Source organism: Vespula pensylvanica, chromosome 2 (assembly GCF_014466175.1).
Source record: "Vespula pensylvanica isolate Volc-1 chromosome 2, ASM1446617v1, whole genome shotgun sequence".
Lineage (NCBI taxonomy): Eukaryota > Metazoa > Arthropoda > Insecta > Hymenoptera > Vespidae > Vespula > Vespula pensylvanica.
Window position 1 is genome coordinate 13098673 of NC_057686.1, and position 18534 is coordinate 13117206.

The 18534-nt window shown below is 43.1% G+C and overlaps 2 protein-coding genes across 2 annotated transcripts in view; one reads left to right on the top strand and one right to left on the bottom strand.

Moving 5' to 3' along the window:
* LOC122626904 (autophagy-related protein 16) overlaps window positions 1–18534 on the top strand; it is a 336905-nt gene that overhangs the window by 163857 nt on the left and 154514 nt on the right. The gene's annotated exons all lie outside the window — the stretch shown is intronic.
* Window positions 1–18534, bottom strand: part of LOC122626903 — a 156739-nt gene that overhangs the window by 28622 nt on the left and 109583 nt on the right. Inside the window, exon 4 of the mRNA XM_043807477.1 lies at window positions 13043–13244. Within this exon, the coding sequence (XP_043663412.1) occupies window positions 13043–13244 (202 nt within the window). The remainder of the gene's footprint in view (window positions 1–13042; window positions 13245–18534) is intronic.

Genomic DNA, 18534 nt, shown 5'->3' on the forward strand with positions numbered 1-18534 from the left:
CCGGTCGCTACGAAAAAGGCTATGCCGATACCGGACGGCGCTCGTCTCTTTATTAGGCATGCATTCTCGTAGCCAAGACTGCAATGGACTCTCGAGGAAAAGAGAATCGCCGGAATAGAACTCGTGACTCTTAGCTCGCAATAGCGGCAGCGGTGGCGGCGGTGGCGGTGTTATTAACGTCCGAGCGCGTAGAGGCGAGTCCGATCACACATCGCCTTCGTGATAAATCGCTTCGGTGGCTTCTCTTGGCCTCCTTCGCTATTCGCCATTATGTCTTGTACGTTTCATTACAAATTTCCTTTAGTGTCGTTACCCACTCTCTTCTCTTCTATACGTACGGAAGAGATGGAGATAGAGATAGAGAGAGAGAGAGAGAGAGAGAGAGAGAGAGAGAGAGAGAGAGAGAGAGAGAGAGAGCAAAGGGATACGATCGTCTATATACGCATAAAATGTGCTAGGACGCAGCTCGAAAGGATAAAAGGAAGAACGACGATTCTCGGTGCAAGCGGTGAAAGAAGAGGAAAAAGAAGAATAAGAAAAGGAAGGAGAGCCGAAGGAAGGAAATGTATTTATCGTGGAGGAACGACGTCCCAAGCGGCCGAGTTAAAAGCAAGCGGCTCTCTGCCTGGATCCACAGGATATTAATTCTTGTTACTCATACTCGTATCGATGAAGAAGAGAACGAAGAAGAAAAGAAGAAGACGATGACGACGACGACGACGACGACGACGACGACGAATCGATGGTTGGAGAAAACTCTTACGATTCTTCGATTGCTGGAATAAAAGGGTGGCGATAGGCTGATGGGCTAGTTGGTCACGATGCTAGCTCGAGAAATACCATGGATGCTTTTAACGTGGTAAACAATGAGCCCTGTCACTTCGAATCGATGAAAACGGCAGTTCAGGGAGTGCTTCCCTTCGTTCGGTATTAACGTTTCCCTTTGTCCTTTCTTTTTCTCTTTTTCGCTATCTCAAGCGGTATATTTATCCTACTCTATCTTCTCTCTTTCTTTCTCTCTCTCTTTACTCTTTTTTTCTTTTTTTTTTTTGCTCCTCCCAGATCGTTCGGTGCGATTCAACGACGGCTCCTCTTCTCTGCGCGATCAGCGATGAGCGACAACGACGTTACCTCTTCGCGTACACGTGCATGTCGTGAATCGTAAGAAAGAGAGGAAAGAAGACGCAGGTAGAAAAGGAGAAAAGATAGAATTACTTTCCGCTCGGTTCGAAGGAGGATAGCGATGGTAGCCTTAGTCGTACGACGATTCTTGGCGTATTTACGACATAGTGTCCCTCGCAGATCGTTCCTCCGCGTTTGCTTGGGACGTTCGCGTTTGCGGCCCATCGCTAATCAGCTGGTAGGTCGGATGGTTGAACGCTATCACTTCGTATAGTCTGTATCCTGCTGTTGCTATTGCTGTTGACGTCAATGTTGGTGCTACTCCAGCTGCCGGTGCAGCTACTTGTCTCTTTGTAACTAAGTGCGGATACTAGGTATCCTCTTTAGGAGAAGAGAGAGACACACAGAGAGAGAGAGAGAGAGAGATAGATAGATAGATAGATAGATAGATAGATAGATAGATAGATAGATAGATAGATAGAGAGAGAGAGAGAGAGAGAGAGAGAGAGAGAGAGAGAGAGAGAGTGATATGGGCGTTCATATGCGCATATTTATCGTTCGCTAACCGCTACGATGATACACGGTTGCATTCAAGGGTGTGCATTAGGGTTCTCCTTCTCTTAGCTATAGTATGTCTATACCTCTTCGACGTAACGTGCATTATCATCGGATTGGTAGCTAGCTAGTAAACGGGGTATGTAGGCTATCGAGCAACGCTCGAGGGAAACGCGAGAGGGTCTGGACGAATAGAGACGAAGGACGCGAGGAACCTAGACACGATGAACAAGAGAATGCTGTCTTCTCTCTCTCTATCTCTATCTCTCTCTCTCTCTCTCTCACTTCCTAGGTAAATTCAGCCGTTTACGTACACCCCTTGGGCTTGTCATGCGGTGGCTATCGGCCGACCGCGATCGAGAGACCGCCTGTATCCCCTAGACGCCACCTTGTTCTAGGAGGCTATGTCCGATCAGACAGGCATGTGCTCGCCGTTTACCACCACGTCTGATATCCATTCCGTCTGTCTCTTTCTCTCTCTCTCTCTCTCTCTCTCTCTCTCTCTCTCTTTGTCTCTGTTTCTATCTCTGTTTCACTCCCTTTCTCTTTCCCTCTATCCTAGCACTTCCCATTACTAATAGGTTATTTCGAACCACGCGGATAACTGTCCAACCAAGATATCTACACAAAGAATACGCTGAGAGCTCCATTTTCGAAAACTCTTTGATATCAGAAGAATGTCTCACGGAAAGAATGGCGACGATGATTCGAATCGAAAAGATCGATCGGTCCTTCATCGAAGCAATAATGTCAACTCATTTACTATCGAAGATGCTCTCGCTTGGTAATCTATCTTTCTCTCTCTCTCTCTCTCTCTCTCTCTCTCTCTCTCTCTCTCTCTCTCTCTCTCTTTTGATTGACGCGTTCAGACTCCATACGGTTCCGTCCGTAAAGCCGGATTACTGTTAGCATCCATCGAGAGCATTGCTCTATCGCTATTCGCACTCCGAGCACGCAACTCCACGTAATCCCTCTATGTTGGAGAATTCTCCCTTGCGTTTATATAAGTCAGGAATTTCCGTTGACATATCGCTTGTCCAGTGTTTATGTTTTGATATCGATTAATACCAAGTGAGACAATGACCAATTTACCGGTAAAAATATTTTCTGATTCTGATTATCATTACTATTCTCACTACTAATAGATTATTTCGAACCACTCATTTATTCATTCGTTCGTTCTTTTATTCGTTCATTTTTATTTACATTATTTATTTCTTTTTTTTTTTTTTTGGTTTTTGTTTCGTTTGACAAAATAATTTTCTTCGCACAAAACCGTGCAAATTATTTTTGACAATTACAACGGTTAGAAACACCTACGATGATGTCACGTAGAAATTGCTGATAACGCGAGAACATAGGAAGGATGCGCGGAAGTGTTTACGCGAGGGCATCTAATGACCACGTTCCTACGTATATTCCCTTTCCCGCTGGCTTTATCTCGAGTTCGAATATTCCTTCGTACGTAGAGTCGTTTCGAGCGAGCTAATTGCCACGCGCGAGCCGTTACTCGTTCGTTGGATTATGCGAGAGCGGGCAGTGCCGTTAATTTCGTGCTTGGCTTCGGTCTTAACCGCTTTACTCGTAGAGCTAGAAAGAAAGAGAGAGAGAGAGAGAGAGAGAGAGAGAGAGAGAGAGAGAGAGAAAGTAAAAGAAGAAACAAGAGTCAAGATCGTTTAGGTCGATGTAAACACTTTGTATTTTGCGAGACTACCAGAAAATCTTGAATGTCCGAATGAAAATTATCGAGCTACCGATCTTTCGACAAAGTGCCAAACGCGTCAACGTCTTCCTTAACGTTCGAGCTTCTCTTACGACCTTGACCTATGAAACTGGTGACTTCGTCATTTATAACTCGAAAGGAAGGATGATCGATCATGGTAATGATCGACGAGCTTCGTGCACGTAAACGTTGTTTCTTACAATTAGTGCCTGTCGAAAGGAAAGACGAAAGTGGAGAAGAATATCCTGTCGTAGAAACTATCTAATTACTTTGCGCCGAAGGGAATATCTTTCGATTTAACATCTTCGTCTCGAACAATTTGCTCTCCTGTATAAATTATTTCTACGTGCGTGCAATTTCTGGATTCCGAGCTGATGCGAACCGCGACGAATTTGAGGCTCGTCGTAGCAGCTTTCAGGCTTATGTATGTATGTAGATACATTCGAGCATGCAGTTAGATTGAACGGTGGACGAATTGAATCGATAATACGCACGGTCAAGTGGATGAGAGAAAAAGAGATAGAGATGGATAGATAGATAGATAGGTAGATAGATAGATAGAGAGAGAGAGAGAGAGAGAGAGAGAGAGAGAGAGAGAGAGAGAAAAGGGAGCGAATAAATCGTAGAAATCAGTCACGTACTTCTATCGGCCTTCGAAATCACCGTTAAGCCCTTGATCGCGATTTACCCTCTTTACCTCCCTTCTCTATACCTCCTGATTTTCCAGCAGACGCGATATTACTGGATCGTAACGTACCAACGATTACCACCTAACCATGAGAGAGAGAGAGAGAGAGAGAGAGAGAGAGATAGATAGATAGATAGAGAAGCTTTCGTTGCGTGCCCATTTCGTTGTCGCTTGCTTCTCAATGTTCAGCTTTGGCTGTGGGCAGAAATGCGATATGAACCGATCACTAACGAGAGGAGATATGTAGGATGATCAAGGGAACGATCCTTTGTACCAATTGGTCGGCACGGCCTCTGGCAATTTTCATGTTGCCATAATGAACGCTAACAATAAGAGGGGCGTTTTTCTCCTTTTTGTGTTTCATATATATATATATATATATATATATATATATATATGTGTGTGTGTATCGAGCGTTTATGTTATTCCGAGTAGAAAAGGATTAATCGTTTTATGTTATTCGAACTAACGCCCAAAAAAGAGATAAATTTAATTAAATACATCAACAGCTCTCGTTGCTTTTAATTCATAATTTACAATATTTATTAAAAATGATCGACAATATCTATTAAAAAAGCAAGAGATATCGCTTTGAAATTATTTTTATTCATTAAAGAAAAAGCGATAACAAATGTATATTTTTTTATTAAAAAAAGAATTACATCTTCTTATGGAAAAAAAAAAAAGAAAACCAGGTCAAGTGCCTACCAGTCCGTTGAATTATATCCAGGTATATCCGTGTTAATTTTTTCGTAATATATTCGATCTCATCATTATATTCTCTATCTATAAGATCTTTTTTATAGATCCAGTAAAAAAGTTAAAGAACAAAAAAAGAGAAAGTAAAAGAAAAGGAAAGAAGAAAACGATGATCATTTAACAGGACACCGTGTCACTGTAATTATCCTTAGAGCTAAGCAGAACGTTCGGAAGTTGCAATTTCGCGGAAATCGATGTACTTTCATGTAAGTGTTGGCGCTTGTAATGGTGGTCGGCTAATGACCAAAGTCTTCGTTTATGGTTAATTCGCGTACCACCACCGCAAAGTTATTAAGTCCGACGTGTATCGATGGCGCTTATCAACGACGAGGCCGTTCATCATGCGTTCCGCAAACTTTTCTCCTAACTCTGTCGTGGATACTAACACGACCACAGCTTTTCTCGTTTCTGAACTTTATCTTTGCGACCTTTCCAACCTCTCCTCTCTCTCTCTCTCTCTCTCTCTCTCTCTCTCTCTCTCTCTCTCTCTCTCTCTCTCTCTCTCTCTCTTTAGTTTCATGACTCTATTCGAATTTTTGGCGTTCTGTCACTGGATCTCACCGATCTCGCTATTTTATGCTTTCGCGCAACGGAACTCAGCTACGTAACGTTACATTAACGTTACTCGCTCGTAATGGTAGTAGTATACAAAAGTTATTGCCGGGATTAAAGAAGTTTACCGAGTGATTGATCACTTTGTACTCAGCTACATTAAAACCTTTTCATAGCGAACCATTCGGTCAAGCACACTAGGCCTATTCGCTGCTCTTATTATTACTTCTTCCGTTATAATTCTTATTCGCCACCTTCTACTTCTTTGTCCTTTCGAACGAACTTCTCTTCGTTAATTCTCTATCAAGATTCTCCGCTTTCGTTCTCCCAGTTAAAACGGAGAGAGATCTTTATTTACGGCGCGACGTCTTTTTCATCTTCTCATTCGCGCTTTTTCAATTTTTCTCACCCATTCATATTCGATCCCGAATGAAGTTTCAAAGCAAATAAAAAAGCGTCTCGTCTTGCCGTTAACGAAGTCCTTTGGAAAAAAGTCGTCGAACGATTTTATTCTTTCTTTTTATCAGCAAGCCTCACCTGTGTCCGTTTTCTCCTTTGTCCTTTCCTTCGAAAAGTTCGTTACGATGCCGCTGTGTTAAAATACCGCCGAGAATCGATCGGTTTTTCATGCACACGCCTGTCCCGTCGAGCAATTCTCTCCTCTCATTACGTTCTCCAGACAGCTCGTTTGCTTTGTAATCGTTCGTCCCTTTTCTCCTCTTAACCTTTTCCCCGTTCTCTACGGAGATCGTACAATTAACGTGTCGAGTTTCGCCCCTTTAAGAAGATTCGAATTTTACGTCACAAGACTCGTTCGTTCGATACTTTGTATACTTTTTCTCTTACTACTAACTCGTCATACTCTATGTCTTAGGAAATCGCACGTGGAACGATCGACGCAGCCCACCTGCCAGAGATAATTACTCGGTACGAGACCACCGTGATATTTCTGGGCGTTTCAATCCTCCTCCTTCGATCCATTCTTTAATTCGAAACGCTTGTGCTGTGAAAGTACCACCGATGCTTGCCGATGTTGCAACGCACGAGCCTGACGGATCGGAAGTTTCTATCAGGAGTAACGTGAACCCATCGATCGGTTTCACGGTCCTCTTTTCAATCGATCAATCGATCAATCGATGGATCGTTCTTTTCTTCGTCTGTAAAGTCTTCCTTGGGATAAAGAAAAAGCAAGAAATGGCAGAGGCACGAAATGGAATCTTGCGGGGCTGCCGTGAAATCGTTCGAAATCTTTCCACGCTCGAATAAATAAAATTTTTATTATCGATCGATCGATCGTTCGTTCGCGATTTTTACGTCTTTAAAAAATTTGCGAAAATCACACGTGGAAACACGCGGGTGGCCTCGTACGCGCGAAAAACCGCCGATAGATTGTTCGTCGTTCGTTGCGCTACATTACGAACGACTGGACGTGATACAAACGCCGACATTGGACGCAACACGCATGGAAATTACAGACCATAATACGTGAAGTGGTCTCACGACGAGCGTGCTTCACGACTCTATGACCCGTATGCAGTTCCCCCTGTTTTCGAATAAATAGGATTATACCGGCTGATACGAGAATGAGGGGGTAGTGTGGGTGATGCTGGTGTTGCCGATAAAATGCTGCCTCTCTCGTTCGTTGAAAGTCATTCCCATCGAATTATCGAGATCGTTAAGACCACTTTTACTGGATCCTACAGTTCATCCTCATACTCTTTTCTTTCCGTTCCAACGATCATTCGAATATTCATATCGTTTGCACAATAGATAATTACAGAATTAAACGTTGAGCCTCTACGACGATAATCGTGTTTTCGTATTGTAAGCTAAACGTTATAACCTTTTCTACATATCACATTCTCTTTTACTTTTCCTTGCTTCATTCTGTCTAAAGTCCTTCCATTGTACTTATATCGTTTATGATAGCGAAACTAACCATTGGGGATTTCTTGAGGACAAGCTTCTCAACACCGAAATCATCGGCGCCCTCGAATAGTATAGCTTCATAGCAAGTATACTCTATCTAGCGGTTAGAGGGGAGAGGACTCCTCGGCTAACTTGGCAGTCGTTCAAGAACGCGCTAGAGCGAGCGAAAAGCGAGAAGCGAGAAGTGAGAGAGTACGACGACATCGTGTACGAACGAGCTCGAGTTACCTCCCCCCGTACAATGAATTTCGCACTTATAATTGGATGTGTCGCACTTACGGGCAACGATCCTAATGGTAAGTGTAAATGGAGAGAGCTGAAAGATGTGTAACCCATTTGTTTCTCTCATGGAAAGAGAGGGAGAGAGAGAGAGAGAGAGAGAGAGAGAGAGGAGGCACAACGTACAAACGCTGTTTTACTCCGAGTTGATAGCAAGACTAATACTAAAAGCGACCGTCGTTATTTATTGATCTGAAAGGAAATTTCACTCTTCGAAATAAACTCTTATCGTTTTCCAATCTTTTCCTACATTACTGTATTATATTCGTCAAAACGGTGACCCTTTTTAACATGACAACGTAACGATGCAACGTACGGATTCGAGATAAATGCGATAGGTGGTATAAATTTTTGAGAGCATCGCGGCATGTAACTCTTGTCGGTGACGTTGCGAGCACGATAAACTCGTTCGTTCTCGTAAAGCGACGTAGCGTGAATTTTCGAGCACTCCCTGGCTTCTGACAAAAACGTTGTTTCGTCAAGAGCATTGCGATTCGTTTATATACATATACATGTGTACGTGCGCGCGCGTATGTGTGTATTTGTCTCCCTCTTTTTGATTACGTCATATAAAGTTTGCCAGGTACGTGTGTACAACTGGAATGAGTCCAGTTACAGGCCGCACCTTCAGAATCATTCTCTCGCGAAGATTTTCGTCTTACAACGAGACGTAGAAACACGACCGTAAAGCAAAACTCGAATAAAGGCCGTGGTACTTTGCTTCCTTCAACGTCTAGCACTCTTCACATCGTTCCGTCTGAAAATGTTGATTTTTTTTTTTTTTTGCAAGTTCGCCAACATCGCAGCTTCGTACGTCACTTTTCCCTAGTCATGGTACGTAAGTGCTTGTTCGGAGGCTTCGACTTTTGCGCTTGCCAAGCGACTTTCATTGCTGCCGCAATGTGTTCCAAGGAACTCGATTGCAACGGGTACAAAAGAAGTATCGGAGTTGGGACCGTATTAATGGTCGTTCGAGGTATTCGCGTTTCGAGGACGCATCCTTATGTATGTATGCGAGAGTGAGAGACAGAGGATAGAAAAATTAAAATGTCGAGAGAAGGATGAATGAGAGTCGAAGGATTTGGTACGTCTCGATGAATCGACGACAAAGAATTACGTCGAGTTGCTTTCGAACTTTTTCTAAGGTGATGTGCATTCTCTCCACTCTTCTCCTACTTTCTTCTCGATATGCCTTCGTGAATTTTGGGGCGAATGGTTCAATATATATATATACACGCGCGCGCGTGTTTGTTTACATATGTATGCATGTATATGTATGCAATATGTATATATATATATATATATATATATATATATATATATATACCATCCCGCTATTGATTCCGAAGACTTCCCTCAGGAATATCTTAAACCATGACTCAAAACAGAAGGTTCATTAGCATTTTACAATGCGGTGAAACGATCGAACTGATTTTAATATTCCATCGCGTCCAATTCTTTCAACTTCTTTCCTCGTTCCATCCTCCTGGCACTTTCTCAAAACTCATCGAACTTCTCGACTTCATTTCTCTGCTCCTCAATTTTTACCTTGGCTCCTTCTTTTCTCCTTTTCCTTTTTCCCCTTTCTCTTTCTTTTTCTTTTTCTCTTTTTCTCTTTTCCTCTTTTACGTCGATCGACTTTTCTCAGCATCCCCGATGCGTTTATACGCTCTTTACGACGGTGCTTCAACTCACAAATTCTCTTCTTTGATCTCTCGCATAGTTACGGAATGGTGTATACAACGAACACGTGCACGTGGATTACGAATACGCAGACGAGTTTAAGTCCTCTGTATGTTTCTAGGGACGCACAAGTTCCTCCTCTCTTTCTCTCCTCCTCTGTGAAAGTATGTTCGTGAACGTATATCTCTACAGGCGGTAGGAGGAGCGCAAACGGTGCTCTCTTCGTACTGTAGACAACCCTCTCATTAGAGCAGAAACCTCATTATACCGGGTGCGCGCCGCGGGACCTTGCGACGATTACATTACATTATTGTAATTGATTGCAGCACATGTAACCTCCACGTGATTCTTAAACAATAAACTCATTACCCGTTAACAAGGAAGCCCGATAGGAGGCGCGCGTCGCCGATAATAATGTATCTCTCTCTGTTTCATTCCGAGCTCGTGGCATAGGTGGAGGAGGTGGAGGAGTAGAAGAGAAGGCAAGAGTTCGAGGGCTCGGCTCGTACGAACCATAGACGAGAGAAGAGTATTCGCCATTTGATCGATCGCTTCGACCGGACGATCGTAAGCGCGTTTGTTCTTCCTTCTCGCACCTCTCTCTTTCTCTCTCTTTTTTCTTTCTCTTATCCCCTTATTCTTCTTCTTCTTCTTCTTCTTCTTCTTCTTCTTCTTCTTCTTCTTCTTCTTCTTCTTCTCCTTCCGTATAACTCCACGTTCGTCGACCCGATGCGATGGGCGACCTCCTTCACACACGAAGTCTTCGTATTCGTCTCTAATAAATGGATGAGTTCGAAGATAAATCCTATTGAATTTGAACTCTTTCGTCTCTCTCTCTCTCTCTCTCTCTCTCTCTCTCTCTTTCTCTTTTTCTATTCTATCTATCTATCTATCTATCTATTTATTTTAATTCAACGAGGATTGTGATCAACGCAAGATCGAAAGAAAACGGGACACCGTTGAATTATTTGCCACGTTTTAAAGTGAAATCAGCGTAATTGAAGTCCTCGTTGAATTTAAAGACCGGTTTTCTGAATATCACGACGATTTCGATATTAGCTGGAAATTTCTAATAGCATGGTTTCAAAAAATCATTCCCATGAAACATCTTAATACGTTCCGTCTTCCCTTTTACGAATTCCCTTTTTTCTTTCTTTCGGTCGACAAAACGCGAGTAGAGACGCAGCCGTTCATATGTATTATTCTTGCGTAATACCATCGTGCCAACGACTTCCACGTTGATTATACGCAACTAGAGCAACGGAAGATCTTCTCGGGTCAAAAGATCTGCGTTAAATCAACGAGCGTCTACCTCTTTTTTTTTTCTCTTGTTTAAAGACTGCCTCATTTCATTTCTCACTGGGTTCTTTTCCCATCCTCTTTTTATTTTCTTTTTTTCTCTCTCAACTATGATGAACTAACTTATCCGCAACAACTTGATTAAAATTTCTTCCTTTTAAGCGACTCGACCGAGAGATTCGCTTAAAAGGAGATAGGTAGTTCTTGCTTTTTCTCGATCATGTAACTTTCGTCCATGTCGCGATCGAGCCTTATAAATATGGTAGTTCTTAGACGGTTCTGCGTGGGCAAGGAACTCTCGACCCTTTCGAGCCTAGGGTCAGAGTCAACGTACAGCAGCGAGATTCGTTGCCATAGACCTTACGCTTTGGAAGGCTTTCAAGGTGTGCACGTGCACCCGACAGAGAAAGAGAGAGCTTGACGCGTCGGCGTGATACCGCGCAAACACGAACTCCATCGAAATCGGAAGACGCGATGCTTCTCGGCGTCCTCTTCCGCGTGCTTGCGCAATGAAAAGAGCATCGAATGCATCTCCTTCTTCTTCTTCTTCTTCTTCTTCTTCGTTTTCGTCTTCGTCTTCGTCTTCGTCTTCGTCTTCCTACTTCTTCTTCTCTTTCTCTTCGTGCCGCTAATGGCTTTGCAGAGAATAAATTACGTGTCGTCGTACCGCATCAAACGTATCTTCGACGCATGGCCTTATCCTCGCGTCTTTGGAATTTGTTTGACACGATTTCCCAATCGAGAGGATGATTCGAGCTACCACTTTACCACTAGCCCGTTTCTCTTCCGACAAATGAAATTATTCAAGAGGCAGCCTCGTGAGACGTCTGTAACGATCGATCGACGACGAAAAAAATCAAAAGGGACAAAAACGACAACGACGACGACGACGACGACGAAGATGACGACGTCGACGGGACGAAATAAGATAGAGAAAATGATCAAGTGGCGAAACTCCGTGATAAAGAGTGATTCTATATCTTCCAACCGGTAAATGGAACACGTGCTCGAAATACTTCATGCGCGACAATGAACGACCGAGGTGAAAGAGAGAATGAAAAAAGAAATAAAAAAGAAGTCTCTCTCTCTCTCTCTCTCTCTCTCTTTCTCTCTCTCTTTGTATCGTCGATGTGTATTTAGCTTTGAAGAAGCGCGGGCGAGGAAAAAGACTGAAATGTCGAAACGCGACCGGGCGATATTCTTTCGTATCACGTGTCAAAGGAGGACAAAAAAAGGAAATAGAAAAAAGGAGAAGGAGAGACACGATGATGTGTACCAAACGAATGAAACTTTCAAAATTTCGCGCGCGAGTAAGTCGTTCTCTGCGGAAAATCGCATCGCGTCGTTCGCGAAGCACCGTGTACGTCACTCTTTCCCACGCTCCTTAGACGCATCAGACGCATACATTTCCAAATGTATTTCGTACGAATGGAAAACGATCCATCATTTAAGTAACGTTTCTTCGTTGAGGCGTTATATCGACCCTTCCTTTTCTCGTTTTCCTTCACCTTTCATCGCGTACATCATCGTAAATGATTTTCGCACTGCAATTGAAAAGGAAAAAGACGAAGGGGGAATAAATATAGATGCGATGGACCGAGCATGCGAGGCGCTTACGGTCGGTACGGTTTATGAAAGAGAGCAATTAAATCGCTAGATGCAATCGACGTCGTAAAGTACGACGCACCGTTCGCATAGTCTTAAAACCTTTTACCCCTCTTAAAGGCGCGCGTGGCCCTTCATCCTACTATGAAAGCATATTACGCCTTGCGTAATTACGCTCGTACTGCCGTTGAGATGTAATCGCATAAACGGCGAGCGAGCGAGCGAGCTAGCGCCCTTTTCTGTCTTTATCCATCAGGAGCGTACGCCTGCTGACTCGTTCCGAGACTAATAAGAGAGTCCTGATAGACGTTATTGCGTCTGGTTATGCCCTGTTAAATGTTGCTTCAAATAAAATCGACTTTCCTCGTGTGATCTATCGAAGTATATCTCCGATAGACGATTTTCTCGGACTTTACTTTGGTAGATGAGGTAAATTTTCACTTTTCATTTTACAAAGTGAAAGAAGGAATGGATTTTGTTCGTTTTTCGATTCGTCCCGCGAGAATCCCCTCGTTCTTCCCTATCGCGTAAAACGTCGGAAAGGTGGACAGTATCGTTATGGTCTCTGCCAAAAGCAAGAAAAGGAAAGAGTGTAAAAGAAAAAGACACTGTCGAAAACTCGTAGAAGCGTGACGTAAGATCTTTCTTCTACCCTCGGCCGAAGAATCCAATAACTGGAAAAGGCGACGGAGCGTATGTATCTACGTGCAGGTTCGATTTTCGAGGAGATCGATCTCCTCGAAAAGCTCTTCTTTTATATCGCGAGTAGTAAAGAAAAGATCGACGGAAAACGGGAGAGGAAGATCGGTTGACCCGATAGTCGAATAGAAAAACGTTTTTTCGCTCACCGACATAGGAAGTCCCTTTCGCCTAGGCAAAGTTCCAGACAATGTTGTCGCGAGGACGCGCTCATAGTTCTGCGCGCGTGACCCTGAAGACGATGGCCCTGTACTCTGTCGATGCACCAAGCGCGTTCGCACGGCTTCACAGCGAGACAACTCTTCTGAGCGTAGATCGTGAACACTGGGAATTGCGATTGCGATAGAGCACCTGAAACAGAATGACGGGGTCACGATTAGAAAGAGAAACAGACGGGGAGAGAATAAACGAATAAGACGATCTCAAAGGATGCAAGGGATCGCTCGAGTCTTCGACTTCCGGCACGAGTCGTCGCCCTGTCGCTCTTTTAGATGCTCTTTCTCGCGACGCTAAATTGTAGGAAGACGTTACTTGTTATACGTGGACTCGGGGTAGTTCGCATTACCGTAATCAATGCTCGCTTCCTGGGGACTTAGGCGCGCAAGACAGGTAGCACTTACTGTTATAATGCGCTGGTATTACGAGATAATGAAGGCGCCGCTTGGATACTAACTATTTCGTATCCGACCGACAGGATTTTATCGGAGAATCCAATAGAATTATGCGACTTTCTCTTCTTCGTTCTCTCAATACGGACTCGATTCGTAGAATCGTGCTCGTTCTTCTTTTGAGAATACCTCGGTAGAACGGGAATACTAGATACGTACGTATACGTATTTATGTTTCTACGTGCGTACGGAGAAGAACACAAATTTTCCTCCTTGGCGAACTCTCGTGGAAGTCAATTAGAAAGCGTAAAACGCTTATTTCGATCGGCATGAAATGTAATTTACCGATTATCGTACTCGTGCCTCTTTCTCTTTTTTTTCTTTCTCTCTCTCTCTCTCTCTCTCTCTCTCTCTTTTTCTCTCTTTTTCTCTTTTCCCCAATCCCTCTTAATTCCTTCTTCGTATACCTTCAATGACCTTGATCCTCAACGCAGCAAGTAATCATCGACTCGATCAATTTCACGATTTCACATGTAACGCGCGGCGTAACCATCTCAACCAGTTAAACGCAAACGAACGAAAGGTGGACCACCAGACCAGTCGGCGAGATTGGTTTACCTCAGCGAGTTTCGTGTTTTTCGCCGGTAACCGTTATCCACAATTACCGCAGACGCGTATTCTGCGGAAGTCCATTTCTTCGTTCGCTCGTGCGTTTATTCGTTATTACGATGAGAAAGTTTTCGAAAGGGAGGTAGAAAGTTTTCTTTTCCGTTCTAAAACAAGATTTTCGAATATAGATTTTTCTGTCTACCAAAAATATTACGTTCTCCCTTTCTTTTTCACGACTCGATTTCGCTCGGTGAACTAATATCATGAATAAGTTGATTTTAGCATGCGAACCGAAGAAAAAGAAGCAGACTCTTGAATACATGCCAATATTTTCAATCGGTCCCTTTGCACCAGACAGAAAATATTCTACGTTGTGGAAGACAGTGATACGATTCTCCAGATCGAATGTATTCCTACTACATTTTAAGATCGATCGTTTGTCTTTGGAATTTTTGCATTTTCTCCAGTAGTTTGTTTTACCGTGGTATGTCTAGGTCTCTTCTAGGTATTTTACTTTCGTGAACTGAACGTAGGAGGAGTATCTCCGAACGTTACGATGAACGTAGCTCTATTTACAGTTCACGAAGAAAATCGACGAATGTTTGCTTTCTACGTTTACCCTTTTATCGTTCAAATACGAAATACTTATATAATAACGAAAAATAGCAACGAGAGAGAAAGAGAGAGAAAGAGAGAGAGAGAGAGAGAGAAAAGAATAAATAATAAAAAAAATTAATGCACGGAAGTTCGTATAACTCGACTAATTTATATTGTAAACGTTACTCCACCAATGTTTCGATATTTTTCCGAACGAATGAAAAGAAAAAATAGAAAGAAAAAAGTAAGAGAAAAAAAGAGAGAGAGAGAGAGAGAGAGACAAAGTTAAAGAGTCGTATCAGATCAAACGTGAAAGTTTCAAATGATAGGTAACGCTATCTCGTTCTGTTCTTCTACGTGATGGCATGTTTCTAATTTGCGTGCATGCACGACAGTGGGTAGAATTTAACACACGAAACCTCGCCCAAGTTGAGAACGAAGATGAGAAGAACGGTCGAAAGCGTTGGTGAAACGTAACATGCAAGCGCGACGGACGTGTGAACACGCACGACGACGACGACGCGACGACGACGACGACGACGACGACGACGACGACGACGACGACGACAACGACGACGACGTTGATGTGAATTCGTTCGAACATAGTCAACGAACACGCGATTCGCTACATGAAAGAGGAGAATGATCCAATAACGTAATTACTTTTGACGCTTTTGTGGAAACTAATTGCATACATTAAGCTGATCGAAAAGTCGACTAGTATGGTTCTAGTAACGATTTAATATCCGAGATAAAAATACTTAACAAATGTACGAAAAGAGAGATAGATGGAGAGAGATATAGATAAAAGGAGACCAAGAGAGAGAGAGAGAGAGAGAGGAAGATAGGTAGATAGGTCGATGACTTATATGCAATATTTTATTGTACGGAGATGGACTGAGAGATTCGAATAAAAAGGAGAGAAAATATCGTGAAAGAGGAAGGAGGATGGACCGTTCGATGCGTTAAAATTATATTGTAGATCGCAGGGATGAGATGCGACTCGATCAGAAGCGATCATCGCTGCCGGTAGTCGCGAGAGCGTCAGCGTGGAAGAAATAGAAGAAGAAGATGGTAAGATAGATAGATAGAAAGAGACAAAGAGAGACAGAGAGAGAAAGAGGGAAAGAGAGAAAGAGAGAGAGGAGAGCAGGTAGTTAGGTATGACGAAGGCGATGACTACCGGGCATTTCTTGGCGAGTGCCGGTAAGCCATGCTTCTACCATGACTACGCGTCTTCGGCATTTACTCCTTCGGATTCGTTGAAAGGCTTCTTGCTAGCATGACTACACGACTTTTACGCACCTGCTTCTATCTCTCTCTTCTCTTTCTCTGTCTCTCTGTCTCTCTCTCTCTCTCTCTCTCTCTCTCTGTCTTTGTCTCTCTGTCTCTCTCTGTCTCTCTCTGTCTCTCTCTTTCTCTTTCCATCTTGTTTTCGATGGAAGAACAGAGAACTAAGAAGCGGGAGTGATCATCGATACGCGAGACAACGCTCCCTTCGACTACCGATGCTACGTGACGCAACTTTCTTTACTTCTGAGCGCGACTCAACAAGGATTATTCGGTCTGCCGAAGACGATTCGTATTTAAATTATGAAGCGTTGAGAGCTATGCCTGGTGTCGAACTAACGGTTGCTCGGCCTCACTATCTGTTTCTCTTTCCCTCTCTTTCTCTCTCTCTCTCTCTCTCTCTTTCTCTTTTTCTCTTTTTCTGTCTATCTCTCTTTCTCGAGTGCACGAACCTATTGACTACCGACGGTATTTAAAGTTTCGAGTGGCTCTCATAAAAATCCATAGAACGCGGAACTACTTGTTACACCGACAGGCCGTTCGACGAAACGAAATCCCTTTCATTTCGCTTTTGCATTCTTAATAAACTCTGAGTAGGTACTTCGATTACTTTAAGAAATAGAAACAGGAGAGAGATAGCAATAGAGATAGATAGATAAATAGATAGATAGATAGATAGATAGATAGATAGATAGAAATAGAGAGAGAGCGAGAGAGAGAGACAAAGAGAAAACAATATAAAATAACGCGTGGGACTTAAGAGAAAAATCCTTCGATGTGCTTTTATCGACGTATATGTGTATTCTTTTTCGAGTGTATCTCAAACGTTCTTAAATATCCTTTTATCGAGGCTGCTTTCGTAGTGTATATTTAATATACTTCCACTCCTTATGTCTTTGCTCCCTTTCTATTTTCTTTTTTCTTTGCACTCTTCTTGGCTTTCTTAGGTAGAAGGTGCCATTGGAAGAGGAAGCTCGCGTCAAGGATGCAAGGAACAATAACACTTGGCTTCTCTATATGTTGGCACATAACACGAGGAGGCAAGATCCTCGGTAGAATCCAATAACCGCAAGCCAAGCCCTGCACCAGCAGCACCCTCCAGGGACCCTATAGTTCTATAGTAGTAACAGATAGCAAGCTCGGTGTGGCACAGACGGCCACGGAGGCGTCGTCGTCGTTGTCGTCATATACCTCCTCCTTCTCTTCATTTTCTTCCTCCTCCTACTTCTCTTCGGCGGAAGCGCGCACGGATTCTCTCTCTCTATCTCTCTCTCTTTTTCTCTCTCTTACTAGTCGGGTTATCTCCAACTATTAGCGCTCGACTCTATGCAAATTCGAACGGCCAAGCTGCAGCAGTGCCGTTCGAGCGAACCCCATAAATTTCGGTGAACACGAGTGATCTCGGCACTCTGTTCCTCTCTCTCTCTCTCTCTCTCTCTCTCTCTCTCTCTCTCTTTCTCACTATCTTTTCCCGTTCCTCTTCCAACGTGGTATTCGTGCCCCCTCGTTTGACGACACGAGGTAAACGTACACGGAAGACGCGAGTGCACGCCTCGGTTGCCCCACGATATCACACAAGTATACATAACGAACGTGCGAACGAGCCGGACCGAGTTTTAACGCTTCGCTTCTAGCCGATCGTGTAAATCGCTACCTTATATGTAGGTACGTATACCGTCTTGCGAAGAGTTCACGCCCTTAGAATCTTTCCAAGCATCTTAAATTAATTCATCGTTGGTAGATGTAAATTAATTCTAAAAGTCTGTACGCGATCGGCGCAGAAAACAAAAATTCAAAGTTTGTTCGTGAAACGAAAAATAATCTTACCGAAAGGAAACCATGTTAGATAAAATCACGATGTAGATTGTTGGCTCCGATCGAGTCCATTTGAACGATATTAACGGTCGAACAAGGTGGAACGTTACGTGTGTATAATATGTATGTGACAGTATTAATGCGAATCGTGGACTTGTGTGCAATGAGCACGAAGTATTTAGTATTCCCGAGGCATCGGGCCCACGGTACTTCCCACGGCTATTTGGAATCCAGCCCGTATATACTCTATGTCCTCTCTTCCTCTTCCCTCACTATGTCCCTTCTCCTTCGGTATTCAGGCACAGTGCTACGACCCGACACGCAATGCTCATCGTCTGCCAGACTGTGTATACGCAAAAAAAAAAGTAAAGAAAAAGGAAAAGACACGGCTCACCTACATAAGGCCCCGGTTGATCGTGCAGAGGACAAATGTACGATTTGCTCGGGTATCGGACTTCTCCATGGTATGCTATACGATTCGAGTTAAGTGAATGACCATTGGGAAGAGAGGATTATACTCGTTGTATGCTTTTTCATATTAGGTATATCGCGCGATCGAAGAAGAATCATTCTTTTACGTTTTCGAAATAGCATATTGTTCTCGAGTTTCAATCTTCTCACGAAATTGTAATTTTATCCTTGAATTTTTGTCAAGCGTTCTCGTATTTCTTTGGAAACACGTCGAAGTTTCTCTTTATAAATGTTTTAAGGTTGAAAGCTCG